General features: G+C 37.5%; 2 protein-coding genes across 6 annotated transcripts in view; one reads left to right on the top strand and one right to left on the bottom strand.

Moving 5' to 3' along the window:
• The window catches only part of LOC127414928 (tyrosine-protein phosphatase non-receptor type 1-like), a 41021-nt gene extending 34886 nt beyond the window's left edge, over positions 1-6135 (bottom strand). For 3 of the 4 annotated variants that reach the window (XM_051653333.1, XM_051653335.1, XM_051653336.1), the window contains exons 1-4: positions 6039-6101; positions 5863-5956; positions 4550-4640; positions 4016-4116 (exon numbers count right to left, since the gene is read on the bottom strand). In XM_051653333.1, the coding sequence (XP_051509293.1) occupies positions 4016-4116; positions 4550-4640; positions 5863-5919 (249 nt within the window). In that variant the 5' untranslated portion in view covers positions 5920-5956; positions 6039-6101. Of the gene's footprint in view, positions 1-4015; positions 4117-4549; positions 4641-5862; positions 5957-6038 lie in introns of all 4 variants that reach the window. The other variant, XM_051653334.1, reaches the window with a different exon arrangement.
• A 3486-nt stretch (positions 6136-9621) lies between these two features.
• Positions 9622-20284, top strand: adipor1b (adiponectin receptor 1b). Of its 2 annotated transcripts, XM_051653708.1 has the most exons (8): positions 9622-9892; positions 12305-12509; positions 12612-12725; positions 15143-15314; positions 17640-17826; positions 18911-19098; positions 19198-19391; positions 19507-20284. In XM_051653708.1, exons 2-8 carry the CDS (start codon positions 12366-12368, stop codon positions 19633-19635), a joined length of 1128 nt encoding a protein of 375 aa, XP_051509668.1. In that variant the 5' UTR covers positions 9622-9892; positions 12305-12365; the 3' UTR covers positions 19636-20284. The 2 variants fall into 2 exon arrangements, with proteins under 2 accessions (XP_051509668.1, XP_051509669.1); XM_051653709.1 differs by lacking the exons at positions 9622-9892; positions 12305-12509; positions 12612-12725 and adding an exon at positions 12781-14124.
• The last annotated feature ends 1512 nt before the right edge of the window (positions 20285-21796 follow it).

The raw sequence follows: 21796 nt of genomic DNA, 5'->3' as shown, positions 1-21796 counted from the left end.
AGTGAGGCAATTACAGTGCTAGTGAATGGGGCATATATGTAAACATATACGCCTCTGGTGGACGGAACTGCTCATCCCCTGCTCGGTAGACGGCCGCGGTTACTCCGGCTCTCGGCAACCGGCAGCAACTCCTCTGTCCCCAGGCAGAGAGCCGCGGCTGCTCCCCTGGCGGATGGCAGCGCCGAGCACTCCGCGACAGCGCATCCCTCCTCCTTCCCAGGTTTCGGCACCACTGTAACAGTTAAAGGTTGGGAAGGAGGCGGCGGGAACCAGCTGAACAATAAACAAACTTTTAATGCATAAATTAACTTAAAACAACATAAAACTTAAGGACACAGACACACATGCAACGTGGCCGGCGTCTTGTCTCGCTCTCCCGCTGATCAGCTGATTCAACGTCGGCTGTGCTCCATCACAGCCCGGCCACACCCTCCTCCTCATCACAGTGTAAAGTTATGACAACAAAATTGTAAAATTGGCTATGACGATGTAATGGTAACAAATCCTTTAACCCTTATATAACTGTACAAAATACGATTTAAACAACTTTACAGCTCAAATAATACAGGATTTTTAACAGAAGAATTAATGTAAGTGCTTTTATAAAATTAAAGTTTCACATTTCTGCCTTTAAATCCTCCAAAAATCGGCCCCATTCACTCACATTGTAAGTGCCTAACTGTAACCTCGATTATTGCTTTCTTTAAAGAGGAGGGACGAGTCAAGAACCCAGAATATTCCTTTAAATTTTGGTTTCTCACCCATAGCAATCATATGTCATGAGACAACTTGGAACACAGCGCAACAGTCGCATGAACCACTTTTATGATACTTAATATTTAAAAATATGCTCCAGTTCCAGTTCGTTGCAATTGCTTGGAAAACAGTGACCAGCGCATTCTTCAAAACTGCTCCTTTTGTGTTCGTTTGAAAAAAAGGAAAGTGATACAAGTTTGGAATGACATGAGAGTAAGTAAATGATGACAGCATTTAAATTTTTGGGTGAACTATTATTTTAAAGGGGTCATGAAATGGAGAATAACATTTTCCTTGATATTTAGACATATAAGAGGTAACTGTCCTATAAAAACATACTGTAAGTTTCAGAATTCAAAACTTTCTCCCTAGTATAAAAAGAGCATTTGTAGTTACCACATAGTTTATCGCTAAGTAGAGGTCTGCAACCCTACCCAGGCCCGACGGGACCCGAGAACTCATCAGGTTTCGGGCCGGGTTTGGATCAGTTTTTCAATTAGGACTTCAGGATATTAAATGAAAAAATAAACAGGCCTACCAAACTTGTTCCTTGCTCTCACTCAAAGCACGCACAAATTAATGAGTTAGGGGCCGTTCACACCAAACGTGTTTTTACATGCATCTGCTCTGTTCATCATCTCATCACTGTTTTCCCATGTAAACACATGTTGGACAAATCTCTTTGACTGTTGCATTGCATTTTGCTGTTTCTTCAGCATCTCGTACAGGACCGGCACATTTTTAGAAACCATGCCAAGTTAAAAAGAACTTCAAGTCTTAAAAATGCATGTCGAGGCACCTGCACTCTGTTTAATTTGTTGTGCTGCTTCTAGATGTTTTTAGAGTGGGTGTCACAAAGATGCAAGATTCAGAACAAGTTCAGGCTGCAAAGAGGTGTCTGTTACATTGTTTAACATTATTCAAGATTGTTCTGCACCAAGCAAAGTTTCAGCGCTTGATAAACAGTAAAACAATTTTTTTCCCCCTTCTGCTTTAGTGTACTGAGGGGCTAACGTGCCTTGTTAAAACTGTTTGTGTTTACAGTTACAACACTGTTACGAAGTATGATGTGAGTCTGCATGGGATAAGGCTGAGCCGGATGCGGCAGCTGCGTGTGGCTCTCTCTCTCCCGAACTGCCGCATCCAGCTCGGCCTTATCCCTCTCCTCGGCTGATTAGCCCATTTGGGGGCCATGCAGACTCATGGCCCCACCCTCCTCCTCGTCACACGAATATTGCCTACGATGCTATCACAAAATACAGCTTATTGTAACAGTGCTTGCTAAGAGAAGGAATGATAAAGACAGTGAGCAATTTTGGGTTTGGGTTGGATATGGGCTTAAAATCACTGCTGATTATCAAATCAATACATCAACGGATAAAGAATATTTGTTTAAGTTGAATAATTGTATTATGTGTGAAGAAAGCAGAGTGAAATAAAATATATTATGGTAATATACTAATATACACAGTGTGGGGCGTGGATACTATTTTTCTGATGCAATGACGTTAGCCAATCAGAACAGTGGGCATTAACTTTCAAGTTTTAAAGGAGAAGCAGCCTAAAACAGAGCGTTTCTGACAGAGGGTCAGAATGAGGATGGAAAATGGAAAAGTTGGTGGCCTGGGTAGCTCGGTGGTAAAAGACGCTGGCTATCACCCCTGGAGTTCGCTAGTTCGCTAGCTTGAGTGACTCCAGCCAGGTCTCCTAAGCAACCAAATTGGCCCGGTTGCTAGGGAGGGTAGAGTCATATGGGGTAAACTCCTCGTGGTCGCTATAATATGGTTCGTTCTCGGTGGGGCGAATGGTGAGTTGAGTGTAGTTGCCGCAGTGGATGGCATGAAGCCTCCATACGCGCTATGTCTCCGTGGCAACGTGCTCAACTAGCCACGTGATAAGATGCGCAAGTTGATGGTCTCAGACGCAGAGGCAACTGGGATTCATCCTCCGCCACCCGGATTGAGGCGAATCACTACGCGACCACGAGGACTTAAAAGCACATTGGGAATTGGACATACCAAATTGGGTGAAAAAGGTGGGGAAAAAAATCAACAACAAAAAAAGAAAAAAAAGAAAATGGAACAGTTGTACAAATATTTGACCGTTTTTTGTGCAAAAAACTTTTATAAAATTATAAATCAACCTCAAGGAACATAATAAAAAAAAAATTGTTTTTAAAGCATTTCATGATCCCTTTAACATTTTATTGTTTTATAATATGCAGGAATTATCACCCCTAAGTCAGGTTGCAACAGCTAGATATCAAGTAACTTTGAATAGTTAAAGATCACACTAAAAGAAGAACAAAAAAACAAACAAACACCTGTGTGGACATGACTTTCTTTTTCTTTTCTTTTTTATGCCATGCCAGCTTCTATGGCTATATTCACGGTGAGAGCCAGGTTTAGTTATTCAAGAACAGAACTATATAAGGTGTTTAAGATTCATTTTTTTCTAGAAACCTTAAAACGAAATTTGGATTCACTTGATTAAAAACCTTTTCAAAAGTATCAACAGAATAATACAAGTTCCTCAAATGTGTAGAAGTATTACAGTCCAGTAAAATATGTTTAATAGATAGTGGATTCTGACAAGATGAAAACTTTGGTGAATTATCTCCTGATAGTAAAAATTGGTGTGTGAGTCTTGTATGTCCTATCCGGCATCCTGTGTAAATGACCTGATCCCAGCGATTATTAAAAAGGAACACTTATCTTGTCCCAACAACAAGATTTATTTCACGTAAATTGTTGTTTAAACACTGATCCCATTCCGACTGCCATTTGTTTTTAATGTATATATTTAATGTTGGTTTCAGATCTGTGAAAGATATAGGGCATTTTACTGGTTCTGTAGATAATGCTTCTCTGGCAGCTCTGTCTGCTTGTTCATTACCGGAGATTCCTGAGTGACCAGGTACCCAGCAGAAAATAATACTACAATTCTTTGATTCAAGAGATGACAATTTGATTCAAATCTTTTTTTAGATTTTATAGATTCCAATGCTTCAAGACTATTATAAAAATTAATAAAAATTAAAAATAAAACGTGTGGAGCAGTCTCAATGAACTTCAGTGCCAGTAGTAGAGCATTTGCAACAGAAAATGTTTCTAATGGTACATTAATGAAGCCTGCTGTACCTTTTTTTCTATCTGTATCATCCTCATATTTGTGTAAAAGGGTGTGCGGGTGCAAATATGGAATCACACTGCTCAGCAGATGCAAATCTGGGCCTTAAGTATAAATGTTAGTGTGTCACCTGAGTAAGTATGTAGTTTCTCTGAGCTTCCTCCACAGAGATCAGACTGGCATTGATGTAGTCATTATTCCCAATCTGTAGACGAATACGGCTGTGGTCAACTGTGAGAAGAGAGAGATATTAAGCTGTGAGGTACAATACCCATGATGCTTTGCACATTCAGCTGTGGAACCATTCTTTTTCAGGTCCTGTTCTCAGTTCCCCCCAAGAAAGAGAAAAAAACATCTTCATGATAAAAATGCTCAATTGAAACCAAACACACAAACATTCATTCAACAGGCTTATGTGCTGTTCTTTACGCTAAGGGCCTTTCGGGGTTGTTGTGGAAAAAGAGAAAGACTGAGAGAGAGAGGAAACCACAACAGCATCGCTCTTTAAAGTCTTTGTGAAGGAAGAGTTAAAAAAAAAAGAGGGGGGAGAAGAAAAAAAAGACATGACATTTTGAGTGTGAAATGACTTTAACAGCTCACTGAAAGCAGGCCCCTTCCGTTAGATGTCACTGACTCTAAAGAACAAGGGAAGCGACACACTTACATGGGCTGACGTCTCTGTAGCGATTACGACTTCTGTTTTCTGGAAGTTTGGCGAGCTTACATGGTAGGTCGCTGGACTTCTGCCTGATCTCCTACAGTTAACAAAAGTAAATGAGATGAAATTACTTAATTCCCCTTTGCAAATAAAGTGAAACAAAAAGGCAAATTATTTGCTTGGTTCAACTGAGTGGCTGAGAATCTCTGTATGCAAATCATACAAACAGTTAGGACAGTAGAGCAGCGCAGGCATCTAATGTATGATCCCCTACATCCTTTACCGGCACTGAAAAACGAAAGTGAGCAAGAGAACTGGACAAAAGTGTCAAATCAAGTGCAGATCATTACAATAATAACAGACTTCCTCTTTTAAAAGATTAACTCATCCTTTTCATCTGTATACAGATCTCTATTTACAAATGATTCAGTTAATCTGTTAGGGGCTGTTCAGACAGAACGCGTTGTTCAACTAAATAAAATAAAAAAAGAAGCTAGACGCAACGCAACGTTTAGGACAGAACGCAGGGGTCTCGAGACGCGTTTTTAACAGTTGCCGTCGTTTCTTTATTGCCAGGGTATTAACAAAACGAAATGTACAGACTTAGATTAAATAATGTACATCAGAAAAGGGGAGAAAAAAAGAAAAGCACCAGGTACAAAAGCATAAAATATTGACGTTCTTTCTACTTGACACGTCGTCTAAAACGCGAGACCTCGAGACTCTCTAGAGCGTGTTTACATTGAAAAACAACTAAAAAGCAGTGCAGACGGACGCAACAAAACAAAACAAAAAAAGCGTTAGGATTAGTTAGGTATGAACGGCCCCTTACAAAGTACCTTTATTCTATGATATTGGTAGAATATGGCAAATTATAAATATCAACTTGCTTTTGAGTCTTTATGAATAATTAAAGCGACATAAAGGAGTACTATCAATCTTATTTTCCCCATCCATCTACTCGTGACAGGGTGACAGGTTGACAGGTCAGAATTTGAGCATCTCATTGAATCTAATCTCCGGTCCATTTATTACCGAGGACACTCGCGCTTTCCCTAACCATTAACAGGACACGGATCGTCTGCTTCTGGTGTTTGAGTTTAAACCCTGTTGTACCAACAGGTCCATGTGATTGTCTAATATTTATCCGGTGTGTTTCGTGAAGTTCTGCTGGTACCTGAGCTGGCCTGCTGGTTAACCTGATGATGGCAAAGCGCTCATCACGTCGATAAAACGCCATCTATTATAATCACATGTAAATGTACCGACCTGACCCACAATAAACTCCCAACCGTCCGGTCTGAAATCCACGGCTTTACCTGGTAAACGGCGGTCCAGTTCCCAAACTCATCGATTTCCCGAAACTCGGCTTCCATTGCCGCGTGTGTTCCCCGCCTTTCGATGGATGACTCCCTGCCAATATAATCAGTTACAGATTCGATGTCGAATCACATGAGAATAAAAGACTTTTAAAAGTCAGCTTTAATTTTCTTACGGAAGGTTTTTAGTGGTACTGTTGTGTCGCTCTTACCGGAAACACGCTGCTCGCCCCTCCCGCAGCACTGCTCTCCACCATCCGTCGTGCTCACGCCCCTCTTTCCTCAGATTGACCAATGAAAGGCCGTGTGTGAAGGCCAATCAGCGCTAAGCAGTGGGGCGTGACAACCAATTCGACCAATCAAATTACGGAGCGATCCCTCTCAATTATTCTGGGTATTGTAGTTTGTTGTAATTCGGGAGTTTACACATGTGGGTATTAGGTTTAGAAAAGTACAGAAATTAAAAGGGCTATTATTACATCCAGAAGGTTCTCTTAGCAATATTAAAGGTGCACTCAGTAATTTTTTTTCCTCATTAAAAAAGTTAAACTCCTAAAGAAATTAATTGTAATTTTGCAATATATGTAGGAAATCATGACCACTCACATTAAAATGAAGACTCCAGTCATATCATTAACCTTATAAAAGCTGTTTTATTCTACATGGAGAGGGTCTGCACATGGGGGCTGCCATGTTAGAATCACATGACCAGCTGAACACAACTCGCTTAGTCTCGGTAACCATACTGTTATTTGATTCACTCATTGATTAAAATAATCATGGCTGACTGTGAATCTTAAATTTCTACAATGGCATATAAAACTGAAAACTATTGATTTTAAATTATGCTTCATCCAAGCCGCTAGGTGTCAGTGTAAGTCCAACATGACACAAAGACAAAGAAGTGCACCTTTAAAAGGCGAATCCCTGTGAAAAACCTTTAAAAAGTTATTTATTTGAAGCCAGCACTCAATAAAGTAATTTTGTAACTTTAAAATTTGATATAAAAATTCCAAATATTATTATTATTTTGTGCATGACATTTTATTATTATTTAATCATCTGTTATAGAATAAGACAAATACGTTATTTTGGATATTGTCCTACTTTTGAGCCAGTCTGTGAAGGTAAATTAGTGCCTAAAGGATTTGCATGCGTAGAGTAAAATTGGTTAAAGCATAAATAAAGTTACCAGCAGGGTTGGGAGTAATGGAATACATGTAACAGGATTACGTGTTTAAAATACAAAATATAAGTAACTGTATTCCACTACAGAATACAGTTACATTAAAAAAGTATTTTTAATACTGAAGAGATTACTTTGCATTTTATTGTTATTTATTTCATGTAATATTTTGTCTATTCAGTTGGAAAACATTTATCCATATAAATTATCAGAAGATGTCATTGTGTACACTCAGTGGTACTGTTGGGTTTTGAAGCCAGTTTGGAGCAGCAGAAATAGTTAACCTTGTGTAAACTGCATGTAAACTTTTAACTTTATGCTGTAAGCTAACATTTCTAGCTTTTATACATGCACCTGTTAAAAGGCACGATTATATATATATATATATATATATATATATATATATATATATATATATATATATATTTATCAAGAAAATCCACGTTAGATCATAATTTTTTTTCTCTAGTAAGACATTTAATATTAGAGCAATGATGTACTGCAAAAATCGTATTCTTGATGTGAATTTTTGTATTTTTTCCTATAAAAATATCTGAAAATCCTTAAAATAAGATACAATTGATATCTCAAGCAACACTGCATGAGATATTTAGGCTTTCTTCAGAGAATGTATTTTTAATGTGTCTTATTGGACTAGCAAAATTTTTTTTATTTGTTATTAACTTATTTATAGTCAAAACAAGTTAAAAAAAAATATGCCAGTGCTAAAGAAGTAACCCAAAGTATTGAGATTACGTAATTGACCTTGAGTAATCTTTCAGAATACCTTACAAATCAAATTTTCAGCAGGTATTCTGTAATCTGTAGTGGAATACATTTTAAAATTCAGGGGCATAGCAGCTGCGGGGGACATGGAAGACATGTCCCCCACACTCTTAAAAAAGGTGATTTTAGTCCCCCGCACATTTCCAAGATAAACCATACCGAGTCCAAATAGTGGATTTGTAGACAGTATTCTTTCCGTTTTGTTCCTTTGGGCTGATTAAGCAACCATCCAACCAATCACAGGTGAGTTTCATGAGCCGAAACAACCCTTACGTAATAGACCGTCAGTCAGACAGTCTAATCAACGCGGCTCCGTTAATTTCTACAAATTTGCTTTCAACAATGCATTTATCCATGTTTTTCATTGGCATCGATGTTGATCTAAATGAAAAATCTAGAGATGAGGAACACACAAATGAGTTATTTTTTGGCATATTGTTCTTGATTGGCAGCATTACATTATATATATGTTGACGCTTTTTTTATACATGAAAATGTACAGACGTTATTGAAACTCATAATTTTTACAAGACTATTATTGTTGTCTTTTGATAAAAGTCATTCTCAGCAGTTCACAAACTGTAGGGAAATGATAGATTTGCTTTGTTATTATAATGCTTAAAACCTCAACTAAATTTTCTTTGTAGGTCTGTAGACATACAAATGTTAAAGGATTAAAATTTTCTTTTGACCGTTGATTCAGTGACTAACTAATTTCACACAAGACACTCATTTGTCATCACCTTCTGGCATCACCAGAAATGGTCACTAAATCATTAAATGGATCTGAACGTGATATGATGAATTTTGGTGAACATAGTCAAAACACTTGAGCCACTTGGATACATTTATATCCCACAATGCACAAGCACAGAGTAAAAAATTAAATTGTGCACATGCACAATTGTTATTATTGTAACTGATTAAATTATTTATTCAGGACCAGCTTGTGCTCAGTCTTTTATTTCATGTGTGAAAGAGAAGCAAGTGCTCCACAAGATGCCCTTTATTTTTGCAGCTAATTGTGCAAAATTGTGCAATTATTTTGTGATACTTGAATCTTTAAAATACTACAGATATTAAAAATAATATATATTAATATAATACTTACAGTATATCATACTTATATATTAATATATACTGTAATATATTAATACTGCGCTGTAAGTGTTGGGTCTGTGCGAGCCACCCACTGACAGCTGTGTCCCCCCAACTTTTAAAATGACTGCTACGCCCCTGCAAAAATTGTAAGCTTAAAAATGAAATGCGTTTATTTTTAAAAAGTACATATTTTCTTCCCCTTGTAAGCCAAAAACAGTGCTTAGTCTTGTACACCTTCTCACCTATCTGATGTCAAAACAAACATCTTTAAGATATTTTCATTTGGATCACTTTCTTTCCCCCAGGCTGAGAAGACATCACTGGTCCCTATTCACCCTGCAGCTGTCTGACATTGATAGTTGAGTCAGAAAGATTTCAAATTCAGTTATGCTGGTGATGACTGCATATTCATGCATCACTCTTAAACAGTTGTCAGTAGTTTCAGGAAGATCCCATTCCTGGCTCTTCTGGTACATTTATGATGATGGCATAGTGTGTATAAATGGTTTTCGAAACTACATGGGCAAAAACATAAAAATATCCATTCCAGTCCCACATCCTATGGATGAAAGCAAATGTCCTGGCTCTGCCTTATGAGTTGTTTAAGGTCCACAGTAACAGACTGGTCTGACTTATATACATATTGCGGTATTTGAATGTTTCCGCCAGCATACTATATTCTGATCACACTTTCCTCATAATAAAGCATATCTGTGATAAACCGCATGTCCACTCAGTCAAGTGCCAGTCCAGTTCCGACACCACGTGTCCTTCACTCTGACAGATAGACAGACATATACTGACCAACACTGATCTACCTTAAATGAGGTATTTGGTTTATAATTTGCTACTGAACCGATTCGGCTGGTTCTACAGGTTTCTTCAGACTCAACGCAACTAAACGGCGACCTGCGTCTTTAAAACCCAAACCAATCTATTGACAGCCTGTCCAGCAAGGTAAAGTATAAACACTGATCTGTGATATTATAATAAATATACATATATATATCTATAATGACGAAAGCGGTAAATAATAGAATCGATCGTGGGGAACTGCATTAGCATGCTGGCTAGTGATTTCCGGTTTGGCCAACCTGATTCAGTTCTAAATCAGCGATATGACACAAAGCATAATGTGTAACACACAACTAGGAAACACTTGTAAGATAATTTAGCATGTTGCTAAACGTGAGGCTGTAGAAAAAAATACGGTGTTAAAATGATTGCTTGGTTAGCATGTAAGCATGCTAAGCTAGCAGAATTTAAACCTTTGACACAATTACTGAAACTGTACAAGGGCACTAATAGCACAGACTTATTACCACATGGTACGTCTCCAAGACTTTCAATTGATAAAGGAATTAAACAATGGTGTCCTATCTCTCCTTTACTATTTATAACTGCTGCGGAAATGCTCTCTATTCTCATAAAAAACTCAGACTTTGAAAAATAAACAGCTGGCAATAAGCCAACTGGCAGACGACACAACCATATTTATGAAAAATAGTAACCAAGTTCCAAAAATCCTCAAAACAATAGATTTATTTTCTATGGCATCTGGCTTAAAATTAAACCTTAAAAAAATTGAATTACTTCCAATTCATAACTCCCCTCTGTTGGCGGTTCATAATATCCTTGTTAAGTCAACCATTAAATACCTAGGCATACACATTACAAAGGATAAAAAATGCACTAAATAATCTCAACATTTGGAATAATTTAGATAAATGTAAATCTTATTTTAATTTGTGGTCTCAAAGAGATATCTCTATTATTGGCCGTATTTTTCGTACAAAAATGGAATGTATTTCCAGATTTATCTACCCAGCTTACTCAATGTCACTCCCCAAAAATGCAATAAAAGCTATAAACCAGGCAAACTTGAATTATATTTGGAAAAGAAAAACACACTACTTTAGGAAAGGAATTATGGTGAAAGAGCTTGATGGAGGTCTGAAAGCCATTGATACTGAGTGTATTGATGGTACTATCAAAACAAATTGGCTAAGATCCTTTGTGAAAAATGAAAACAGCCTTTGGTTCCATATCCCTAGCAAAAGTTTTATGAAACTAGGGGGCATCTCCCCGTCAAGTTATCAGAGTTCCGTCAACAGGTATTACTATATTGGAAGATGATTTACAAGCATAATTTTAGACCTCATAACATCATGTTGTGGAATGTGGTATTTAAGAACAAGTCTTTGTTCTACAACAATTGATTTGAGAAAGGAATATGGTCTGTGATGCACCTTTTGGAAAATACAGGAATCATTATGCCTTTTGAGATTTTTTACCGAAAACAGTATGATATTGTTATCAAAGCAATCCCACAATCTATAATTCAAATGTCTTATAGTTTATGTCAAAGTAATGTAAATCCTCATCTTCCTAATCTCTTGGTGAATGGACTAGCTCTCACTAACCTGAAATTGCCAAACATCACAATCCGGAAAGCTTTTGTCAATGAATTATATCCATTTTCTTAAAAAAAACAAAAACATTTCACAATATTTTTCTAATGATGAGGTTAAGAAATTGAGAACAAAATATTTTAAATTCCCAATTGCACCAAAAGCAAAGGAAGTCCACTTTAAAACTCAACGGAATATATCCTTCTGGAGAATTTTTAAGACGCAGATTTGGTCTAGATCATAACAATTTCTAATTAATAAATAAAATACATTTATTAAAAAATAAATAATGAACAAATTGAAAGGACAGAACACTTATTTTATTAATGTAAATTACCCCCCCCCCCCCCCCCTTGTATTTATCTATTATTTATGTATTTATTTTATGTTCTTCAGTTTCTCATCCTTTACATGTTTCTCATGTGACTGTTTTTTGTTTTTGTGCTTGTCTGTTGTCTGGAAAAGAAATGTATATTATTGTACCAGGGCATTTATGTTTGTAATGTACCTTTCTAACTGGTCAATAAAGTTCAATAAAACATTTTTAAAAAATGACAGCCTGACATGTTGTGTGTGAAGAAAACAGCTCTTATTTCAACTTGTGTTCCTAAAACTTTATATATAAATATTATATATAATTACTAATATATATATATATATATATATATATATATATATATTATATATATATATATATATATATATATATATATTGTTTTACCATCTGACTGTCAGATTCAGGTAAAACCCCAGGGAAATGTTCTAAAACTTATTACTAATTTTACCTGCATGTCAAAAGTATACATATTTTTAGAAAAGACTGTAAAAGCCTCTATAGCTTAGAATTACAAAACTACAGTGATAGGTACAGAATACCGAAAGATAAATGGCATTTCCTGTGATTTATGAAAATCAAGACTTAAATTAATTCTTAATCGGCATGTTTGTGTATCACCAGGCTTAAAGTGTTAACTGTGTGACAAGGTGGGAACTCTGAAGAGTTTAAGGCTCATCTCCCCATGACAACGTGTCACCATGGTGACAGCGGCTCCAACAGTGAGACCGAGTGGCGCTCCTCTGATGATGAGAGGAACATGGAGGACGTGGAGCTCACTGAGCTTGGGCCACTGCTGAAGACTTCGGAAAAATCAGAGGAATCAAAAGTGAGTGACGAGGACAAATTTGTCTGACGCATAGAGACAGATGGTCTCTTTACCTCATACATTACAGGGAATTTAGACTAAAAGCATGATTTGTTTTCACAGGGTGTGTCCGCGTGTCCTGATGAGGATGAAGATGAAGGGGAAGGTTTGCGGGTAGTCACATTGCCCATGCAGGCGCACCATGCCATGGAGAAGATGGAGGAGTTTGTACACAAGGTGACACATCCATCCTCACCTGTTTCAAAAGTCCCAAATGTACAAATTTAAGTTACAAATAATTAATTATGGTGCCCTCAAATTGAATCAAAAGCATTACTTTTGCACTGAGGATATTAAAAGGGATAGTTCGACCAAAAATGAAAATTCTCTCATCATTTACTCACCCTCATGTCATCCCAAAATGACGTTCTTTCTTCTGCAGAACACAAATGAAGATTTTTAGAAGAATATCTCAGCTCTGTAAATCCATGCAATGCAAGTGAATGGTGACCAAAACTTTGAAGCTCCAAAAAACACAAAGGCAGCATAAAAGTAATCCATAAGACTCAAGTGGTTTAATCCATGTCTTCTAAAGCAATCTAAATGGTTTTTAGTGAGAACAGACCAAAATATGACTCCTTTTTCAATATAAATCTTGACATCAGCAGTCTCCTTAACGATCATGATTTCAAGCTCAGTTACGCTTCCGAGCATCATCTAGTGCTCTTCAAATGCATCAAACACTAGAAAGTGTAATCGACTGATTGGACTGCTTCAGAAGACACTGGAGTCATATGGCTGCCTTCATGACCCCGTTTCCACCTGGTATTAAGATGTGTTTCGGGTGAACTGATCACGTGTGGTCAGCCCTAAATACAGGTCTAAACGGGGTCTAAAACGTTTTGTGATCGGATCACAAAAGCCACATACGAATGTGGTCACAAACGCATGGGACCACATCACATCTGAGGTGTAAATGCTAATCCGTCCTGTATGCATCCCGCCAGCAGTGAAGCACCACCTCTCACCTGTCAATCAACCGCTGCGCAAAAACGAGAGTTTAAACTTTAAAAGGAAATAACCGTCTGATCAGAAAATTAAAAAAAGCAGATACATACACAGTCACAGGAGCTTCATGGATCTTTCCACGCTTTCTTTGTCTTTTCTGACATTGTTGCGCTTTAATCCACAATTGGCCCAGTTGACCACTGGGCGGTGCCATGATGATTCTAATTGCCTGTTTTCTGTTTCTGGTCAAGGCGCACTGTAAAACTAACTAAAATGAGCAATCCAGATGGAGAACAACAACCATTTGTGGTTGAAATGTTATTTGGAGTAAAAATGAATTTTTCACTCAACTTGTGCAGTTGTTGGCTGTCATAACAACTCAAAGTAAGTAATGATATCAAAGTAACTAACCTCGGACCATCGCTTCATGTCATCTACATACACAGGTAAGGTACTGTAAAAATAAATAAAAAAAGTGGTATTGCCACTATATAGCCACATGTTTTTGACCATTTCTACAAATGTAATACTTTACCCGCTTAGAAAATACGCCGATGTGGGTGAAAACACTGGAGACCTGAAATTGAAAACAGGCGAATCATGGAACACTTCCACGTTTAGGAAAAAGGTGGATATCATGAAGTAACACACTGGCATAGTGATTGATGTATGTTGTTATGAAACAGAGATCCTCCCCTCCAAATCTGAACACAAGTGGTCACAGGAGACACATTTAAGTGACCAGGGGCCAGTTGTATAAAACTGTTTTAGACTAGTCTTACTATTTAGTCATCCAAAATGTTGGTCTTCATTTTTTCAGTCAGTTGCATAAAAACTCAGATCGGTCTAATTTAAGACCAAAATGTAAGACAGCAGACACCTAGGCTAACTTTTGTTAACATTCTATGTTGCCGTGGAAAATAACTGTCAGCTGAGCCAGTGGGGGCTTCAGCTGAGAGCAAAAAGAGGCTTGAGTTAAGACTTTGTAGAAGACTATGACTTCAACGATGATAACAAAACGTCATGTGTTTTTTATTATTGGGGTTAAAATCACTAAATTTGTTCATTAGAATAAATTTTAAGCACTGTAGTCTTCTAATAAGCAAATATTTTCAGCAAATGAAAACTGTATTGAGTGTCCACTGTAGGCCATTTTCTTTTAAAGCTGTTCAGTGTCTTACTTTTCCCACAATGCAATGCAAATAAGACTGTCATACTAAAGACAACTGTGAGCTTGTTTTATGCAGCAGGCTATCTATGGCATCTTTAGCTAGTCAAACTTATTGTTAGATCCAGTCTTAAGTTAATGGCTATGTTTATGCAACCGGTCCCAGGTGTAAACAGCGACATGTGGTCAGGTGAGACATGTAATCGGATCACCTGAGATGCATCGTAATACCAGGTGGAAACAGGGTCTATGTGTATTTTAGAGCTTCAAAGTTTTGGTCATCAGTCACTTGCATTGTATGGACCTAGAGTAGAGAGCTGAAATATTGTTCTAAAAGTCTTCGTTTGTGTTCTGTATAAGAGTGTAAGTCATACACATCTGGGATGGCATGAGGGAGAGTAAATGATGAGAGAATCTTCATTTTTGGGTGAACTATCCCTTTAATTGAAGCACATTATTCTGTTTTCTCGGTTTCCAGGTATGGGAAGGACGTTGGCGAGTTATCCCATACCATCTCCTCCCCGATTGGCTAAAGGACAATGATTACCTGCTTCATGGACACCGCCCACCCATGCCGTCCTTCCGTGCCTGTTTTAAAAGCATCTTCAGGGTACACACAGAGACTGGAAACATCTGGACACACCTTCTGGGTCTGTACTTATGACTGGTGCTGCACTTTTGTACTAAACACTGCATCAACATAAATATTTTCATTGTGTTAAAACATAATGTAAATAAGTAGATATCCTAATAAGTGGATACCCAAACACCACTCCCATTTGTGCTTGTTGACCATTTTATTTCAAATTATAGCCATTAATCCCTCTTTTTGCAGCTATAACAGCGTCTACACTTCCGGTAAGCCTTGCCATTAGATGTTGGAACATGGATGCAGGGAGTTACTCCCATTGATTACTCCACAAACATGTTGCAACAAATTAAACACAATATTCTCTAGAATTACATTGTATGCTGCCGTAACATTAAGATCTGTCTTCACTGGAATTTCTAGAATAGCCAAACATATTAATTAGAAGGGGGTATCCAAGATCAGGTGGGGTTTATTCGGGGCCGTAGCTCTTCTGATAACATTAGGCGTTTCATCAATATCATGTGGTCAGTAGCGAATGATCAGTCTCCGGTCGCTGTCATCTCACTTGACGCCGAAAAGGCGTTTGATATGGTAGAATGGGATTAGCTTTTTAAGATTTTGGAAATGTATGGGTTCGAGAGTACATTTATTGGTTGGATTAAGTTACTTTATAAACACCCTGTAGCAGCGGTACAAACAAATGGATTAATTTCAGATTATTTTACTCTGGATAGGGGCACTTGGCAGGGTTGCCCTCTTTCCCCATTATTGTTCTGTCTTGCCCTGGAACCATTAGCAGCCATGATAAGAAAGGAGGATGATTTTCCAGGGGTGGTGGCGGGAGGTTTGGTGCATAAACTTTTGCTTTACGCAGATGATATTTTATTATTCGTCTCTGACCCCACTAGATCTATGCCTTGCCTCTACAGAATTATTAATTCCTTTTCTAATTTTCAGGATATAAAGTCAATTGGTCTAAATCCGAAGCTTTGGCTCTGACAATGTACTGCCCAGTAACAGCTTTTCAGCTGGGCACTTTCCAGTGGCCCAAACAGGGCATTAAGCATTTGGGCATTTTATTCCCAGCAAAATTTTGACCCCTTAATAAAACGGTTTCCGAGCGATGTGAACAGGTGGGCTTCATTACATTTATCTATGATTGGGAAAGTTAATGTTATTAAAATTAATTGTATTCCAAAATTCAATTACTTGCTACGGTCTCTCCCTATAGATGTCCCCCTCTCTTATTTCATGCAATTTGATAGCATAGCAAAGTCCTTCAATTGGAATGGTAAGCGTCCCAGATTACATTTCAATAAATTACATAGGCCGATTGACAAAGGTGGGCTAGGCCTACCCAAGATTTTGTTTTATTATTATGCATTCGGTCTCAGGCTTCCACCTGAGAGAGCCCCTCCCTGGTTTTGTATTGAACAGGAAGTTCTTGCCCTATTTCGCCATTGCAAAGCCTTTCTATCAAACTAATCGGAGAAGTTATGTTACACCCCGTTATCTCGCATTTGCACTCGGTATGGACAAAAGTGTCCAGACTGTTTAATTCGGACATTTTTTTAAATGTTGCCTCGAGCATATGGCTGAACCCAAAATTAGGTATCAACAAGTCCCCTTCTTGCTGGTCAGAGTGAATTGGGAGGGGGGTTACTACACTCGGTGACCTATATGAGAGTGTTGAGATCCTTTCAAAATTTGGTTCAACTTTTTGGGATTCCCAGATCTCAGTTCTATAAGTATTTACAGCTGCGCCACTTGCTCTTTACTGTTTTTGGGAGTAGTTTACGGCAGATACTCTACTCTGGAAGTGGTGATTACTGCTTTTGGAAAAGGTCATGAGGCATCAGTGTATTACTCCTTGCTAATTAAGAGTCTGGGGGACGGAAATTCAAATTCTAAAGGATAAAGGATAGTGAGGGTTAAATATTGATTCTGTATGTATATGTTTTGATGTTCTTTATTTAATAGATGAATCAATAAAAAAAATGTTAATCACAAAGAAGAACTTTTAGTATAGTGTAAAACAACCACTAGCAAAAACTCCACAACAGTTTGATGAACATACACAGTAATCAACTTCTCCTGATTCTCAGGGTTTTAGTTTCCTGCTGAGGTATTGTATATACTTTATAAACTCAGTCTGTGACTGAGTCTGTGAAATTTTGATCTTCCCCACAAAAAATGAGGTCAGAGATATTATCAGATAAACTGTATAATTTCTGTCATGTGATAATCTGATCTGTGTGAATTGTTGCCTTAGGACACACTCCACTTTGGTTGTTTGTGCTAGTTATACCAGAAACCTGTAATTATATTTCTGGCAAGGCAAGGCAAGACAAATAAATCGATTGCAAAAAATGTCTCCTTGCAGGCCTCATTCTGTTCCTGTGTTTGGGCACACTGACAATGCTGCGGCCAAACATCTCGTTCATGGCTCCTGTGCAGGAGAAGGTGGTGTTTGGGATGTTCTTTCTTGGTGCAGTGCTCTGTCTGTGTTTCTCATGGCTTTTTCATACCGTCTACTGCCACTCTGAAAAAGTCTCTAGAACTTTCTCCAAGTAAGTGACACCAGTTTTTCAAGGACGAATGAATCTACATTTGCTGTTTGTGTAGGTGTATTCTTATTAGGGGTTTTACTGAAAATATGGAATTTTGAAGAAAATTTCAATAATTAACTTTTTTTTTTTTTTTCTAGTTATGCTTAGAAATGCATAACTTAATTGGCTAGAGATTGCTCTGTAAAGAAACTGCTCTAATCTCTATGACATTATTTTTTAAAATATCCTTATTCAGTAATCATTACTGGAAAAGTCATGGAATTTCTTTGGTCAAAAGTAGTGAGAACACTTTCTTAAATTTAAAGGAATAGTTCACACAAAAATGAAAATTCTCTCATCTTTTACTCACCCTCATGCCATCCTAGATGTGTATGAATTTTATTCTTCTGCGGAACACAAAGTTTTTTCGAAAAATATTTCAGCTCTGTAAATCCATACAATGCAAGTGAATGGTGATCAAAACTTTGAAGCTTCAAAAAGTACATAAAGGCAGCATAAAGGTAATCCATCAATGTCTTCTGAAGCAATCTAATCGGTTCTGGGTGAGAACACACCAAAATGTAACTGATTTTTCACTATAAATCATGACATCTGCAGTCTCCTTGGTGATCATGATTTCAAGCTCATTTACACTTCCTACAGCGCCATCATGCACTCTGTCCATGCGTGAAACACTAGAAAGTGTAATCAAGCTTGAAATCTTGATCGTGCCTAAAGTCTGTAATGGCAAGATGTACAGTGAAAAAGAAGTTACATTTTGGTCTGTTGTCACCCAAAATCGATTAGATTTCTTCAGAAGACATGGATTAAACCACTAGAGTCAAATGGATTACTTCAGTGCTGCCTTTATGTGCTTTTTGGAGCTTCAAAATTTTGGTCACCATTCACTTGCATTGTATGAACCTACAGAGCTGAAATACATTTCTAAAAATCTTTGTGTTCAGCAAAAGAAAGAAAGTCATACACATCTGGGATGGCATGAGAGTGAGTAAATGATAAGAGAATTTTCATTTTTTCAATTTTCATTAAGCAGAAGTTTCAGGAAATGGATCATGTATCTTTGTGTTTATATTTTTGTCCCTAGGTTGGATTACTCTGGTATTGCATTGTTGATCATGGGTTCATTTGTTCCATGGTTGTACTACTCATTCTACTGCTCTCCTCAGCCACGGCTCATCTATCTCTCAGTTGTTTGTGTGCTGGGTACTGCTGCTATCATTGTGGCTCAGTGGGACCGCTTTGCCACACCTCGCCACCGGTCCACACGTGCAGGTAACACACATAATCACTGGTTAATATCAGCGCTTGAAACTTTCCTCCTATATGATTGTTGAATAGAGCTGATTTCAATGTATTTTTCTTTGTGTTCAGGTGTATTCCTGGGCCTCGGGCTGAGTGGGCTCATTCCTACAATGCACTTTACCATCGCAGAGGGTTTTGTGAAGGCAACAACAGTCGGTCAGATGGGCTGGTTCTATCTAATGGGTGCCATGTATGTCAGTGGAGCAGCACTTTATGCAGCACGGATACCGGAACGCTATTTCCCTGGACAATGTGACATCTGGGTAAGACTATTAATTACATGATTAATAAAGAGAATGTTGCATGTAAAAAAGTGTAAGATAAGTACCAATTAAGATGCAACTGCAGTCATAGTCCCTCTTTGTTTTTCATTCTCAGTTCCAGTCTCATCAGATATTCCATGTGTTGGTTGTGGGTGCTGCATTTGTCCATTTTTATGGAATATCAAACTTGCAGGAGTTCCGTTATAGCCTGGAAGGAGGCTGCACAGATGACTCCCTGTTATAAAAAATAAATCTACACCATTTACCACAAATCACTTAAACTGTGGCCAGAGCCTTCTCACTACACAGTGAAACTGGATTCAACACAATACTTATTTCAAGATTTTATTATCTTTTAAAGGATTTTAACATATAGAAAATAATAAAGAACTAGGTGTGCTTCAGAGGTTTTAAAAATGTATACAGAGTTCATGCAGGGCCATAAAAAGTCTTTAATATCTTAACTGGTATAAAAAAAAGTCTTAAGCATTTTAAGAGGTCTTAAATTTGGTGAGGGAAACACAGGAATCACAATATGGGCTAATGTGATTAAATAAATATAGTCTGCCTGCTTCAAAGTGAAGATGCGGTACTGTTGCACATTCTACAAGAACGTGAGGGGCTTGTGAGTGTTTCCAGCGATTATCTACTGTTGATGAATTACTGCTCATATTTATTATATGACAATGTTTACTTTATAATGTTTATATTGTAATACATTGTAGATGATTGTAAGTGTGCATATTTTGTTTCCCTTATCTGTTTTTGTGAACAGCTGGCAGCACGGACATTTAAAAATAAAAGTCTCCCTTGTTTTTCGTGTCTGTTTATAGTTAAAAGTCCAGCGTTTATATTTTGGTTGCACAATAAACTGCATTTGGTATTTCATTCAATTTGGACTCTTGTAGCATCTATGTCTGGGCCGCACTGTCGGAGTAAGGAAAGACTAAGAACATTTTTTTAAACATTAATATATTGATTTAAAAATCTATCTGCCAATTCATTGTTTATCTGTCTTCTTTAATCACCTTTATTGGTATTGGAAAATCCAATATCGGTCGAACACTGATGAAGGCCTGTTTGGGCTGATACGTGTTGGTGCTTTTATAATATGTAGCACTCACAATAAAGGCTTTTTAACTTAAAACCCCACAAGAGTGCCTAGATGTGGATTTTTGTTTCCAATATTTGTTTTTCAACTAATTCATCTGTACTGGTATATAGATACATTAACCAATTTTAATACAGAGTGACTATTTGCACCCAGGTGTAAATAGCACCTGCCACACAGCGCAGCTGTTTGCACACTAATAGTCTGGAGGAACCACAGAAATATACAACAAACTGGGCTTTAATATGTGTCGCTGTAGTGTCGTGGGGTGTAAAGATGGACCAGTCAATTAATTCCAGAATAAACAGTTGGTGGCATACTTTCAGGAGGTCTAAAGCTCGAGAAGTGTCTAATGCCTTGAAGTCCCTCTGCATGGTCAATATTATTATACAACGTTTCTACATCCATTGTGACTAAGAAAGATAATACTATTCTTAATTTCATTAATTTTATTCAGCACATAAGTACTGTCCTGAATAAAGTATGGGAATGCAAAAGGTTGAATAAACAAGTCAACATACTGAGATGCCAGTTCAGTCAAACAGTCATTGCCACAAATTATAGGTCCGGTGACATCACTTGATTTTTGTGAATCTTGGACAACATGTAAAAGGATGGGATATGAGGAGGATCTTTACAAAGTAAAAAATAATGTTCCTTGTGAGAGATACATTTTTGATCCTTGGTTGTAGATAGTGGAGTTCCTTTTCATCTTCTCCATAGGATTGGAAGTCAAAATTTGGTAGTACTCAGGGTTGGTCTGCTGTCGTTGTCCCTTCTGTATTTACTGGTCTTTTCCCCACACTACAATAGAACTTCCTTTATCACAACAATATATTTTGTATGATTGTGATGTCTAGATCTTAAAATAAATAAATCTGATTGGCTGATGAATCTGACTTTAGTTGCTCACTCATTTGCACTGTTGAGGAATTCTGTAGAAATTCTGAAGGCCTGAGGGGGTGGAGCTCAAACTCATGCGTTGCTTCAGTCATGTGATATGTGAAACAGCTATCACACTTTGCTTGTAAGCATCAAGGAATAAATTCTGACTGGATAAACTTTTCGTTTTTCTCTATTTGTTTATAGATTAATTAACAGTGGAAAGCAATTAAAAATACATAGGCAAAAAGGTGATTGAGAATGAAAGGATTTATTTAGGATAATTTATTTGGCATGTTAGGCCAGCAGAGAAGGCTTTGCTGGCCTTGAGAATTCGCCACTGGTGTTAATAGATGTGTCTGCATATAGGAAGGTATAGGTTAAATGGTTTTACACTAGTATAGCATAATAA

The sequence above is a fragment of the Myxocyprinus asiaticus genome, chromosome 24, assembly GCF_019703515.2.
Source record: "Myxocyprinus asiaticus isolate MX2 ecotype Aquarium Trade chromosome 24, UBuf_Myxa_2, whole genome shotgun sequence".
Taxonomy (NCBI): domain Eukaryota; kingdom Metazoa; phylum Chordata; class Actinopteri; order Cypriniformes; family Catostomidae; genus Myxocyprinus; species Myxocyprinus asiaticus.
The sequence above is the reverse complement of the archived record's forward strand: the minus strand, read 5'-3'. Positions and strand labels throughout refer to the sequence as shown.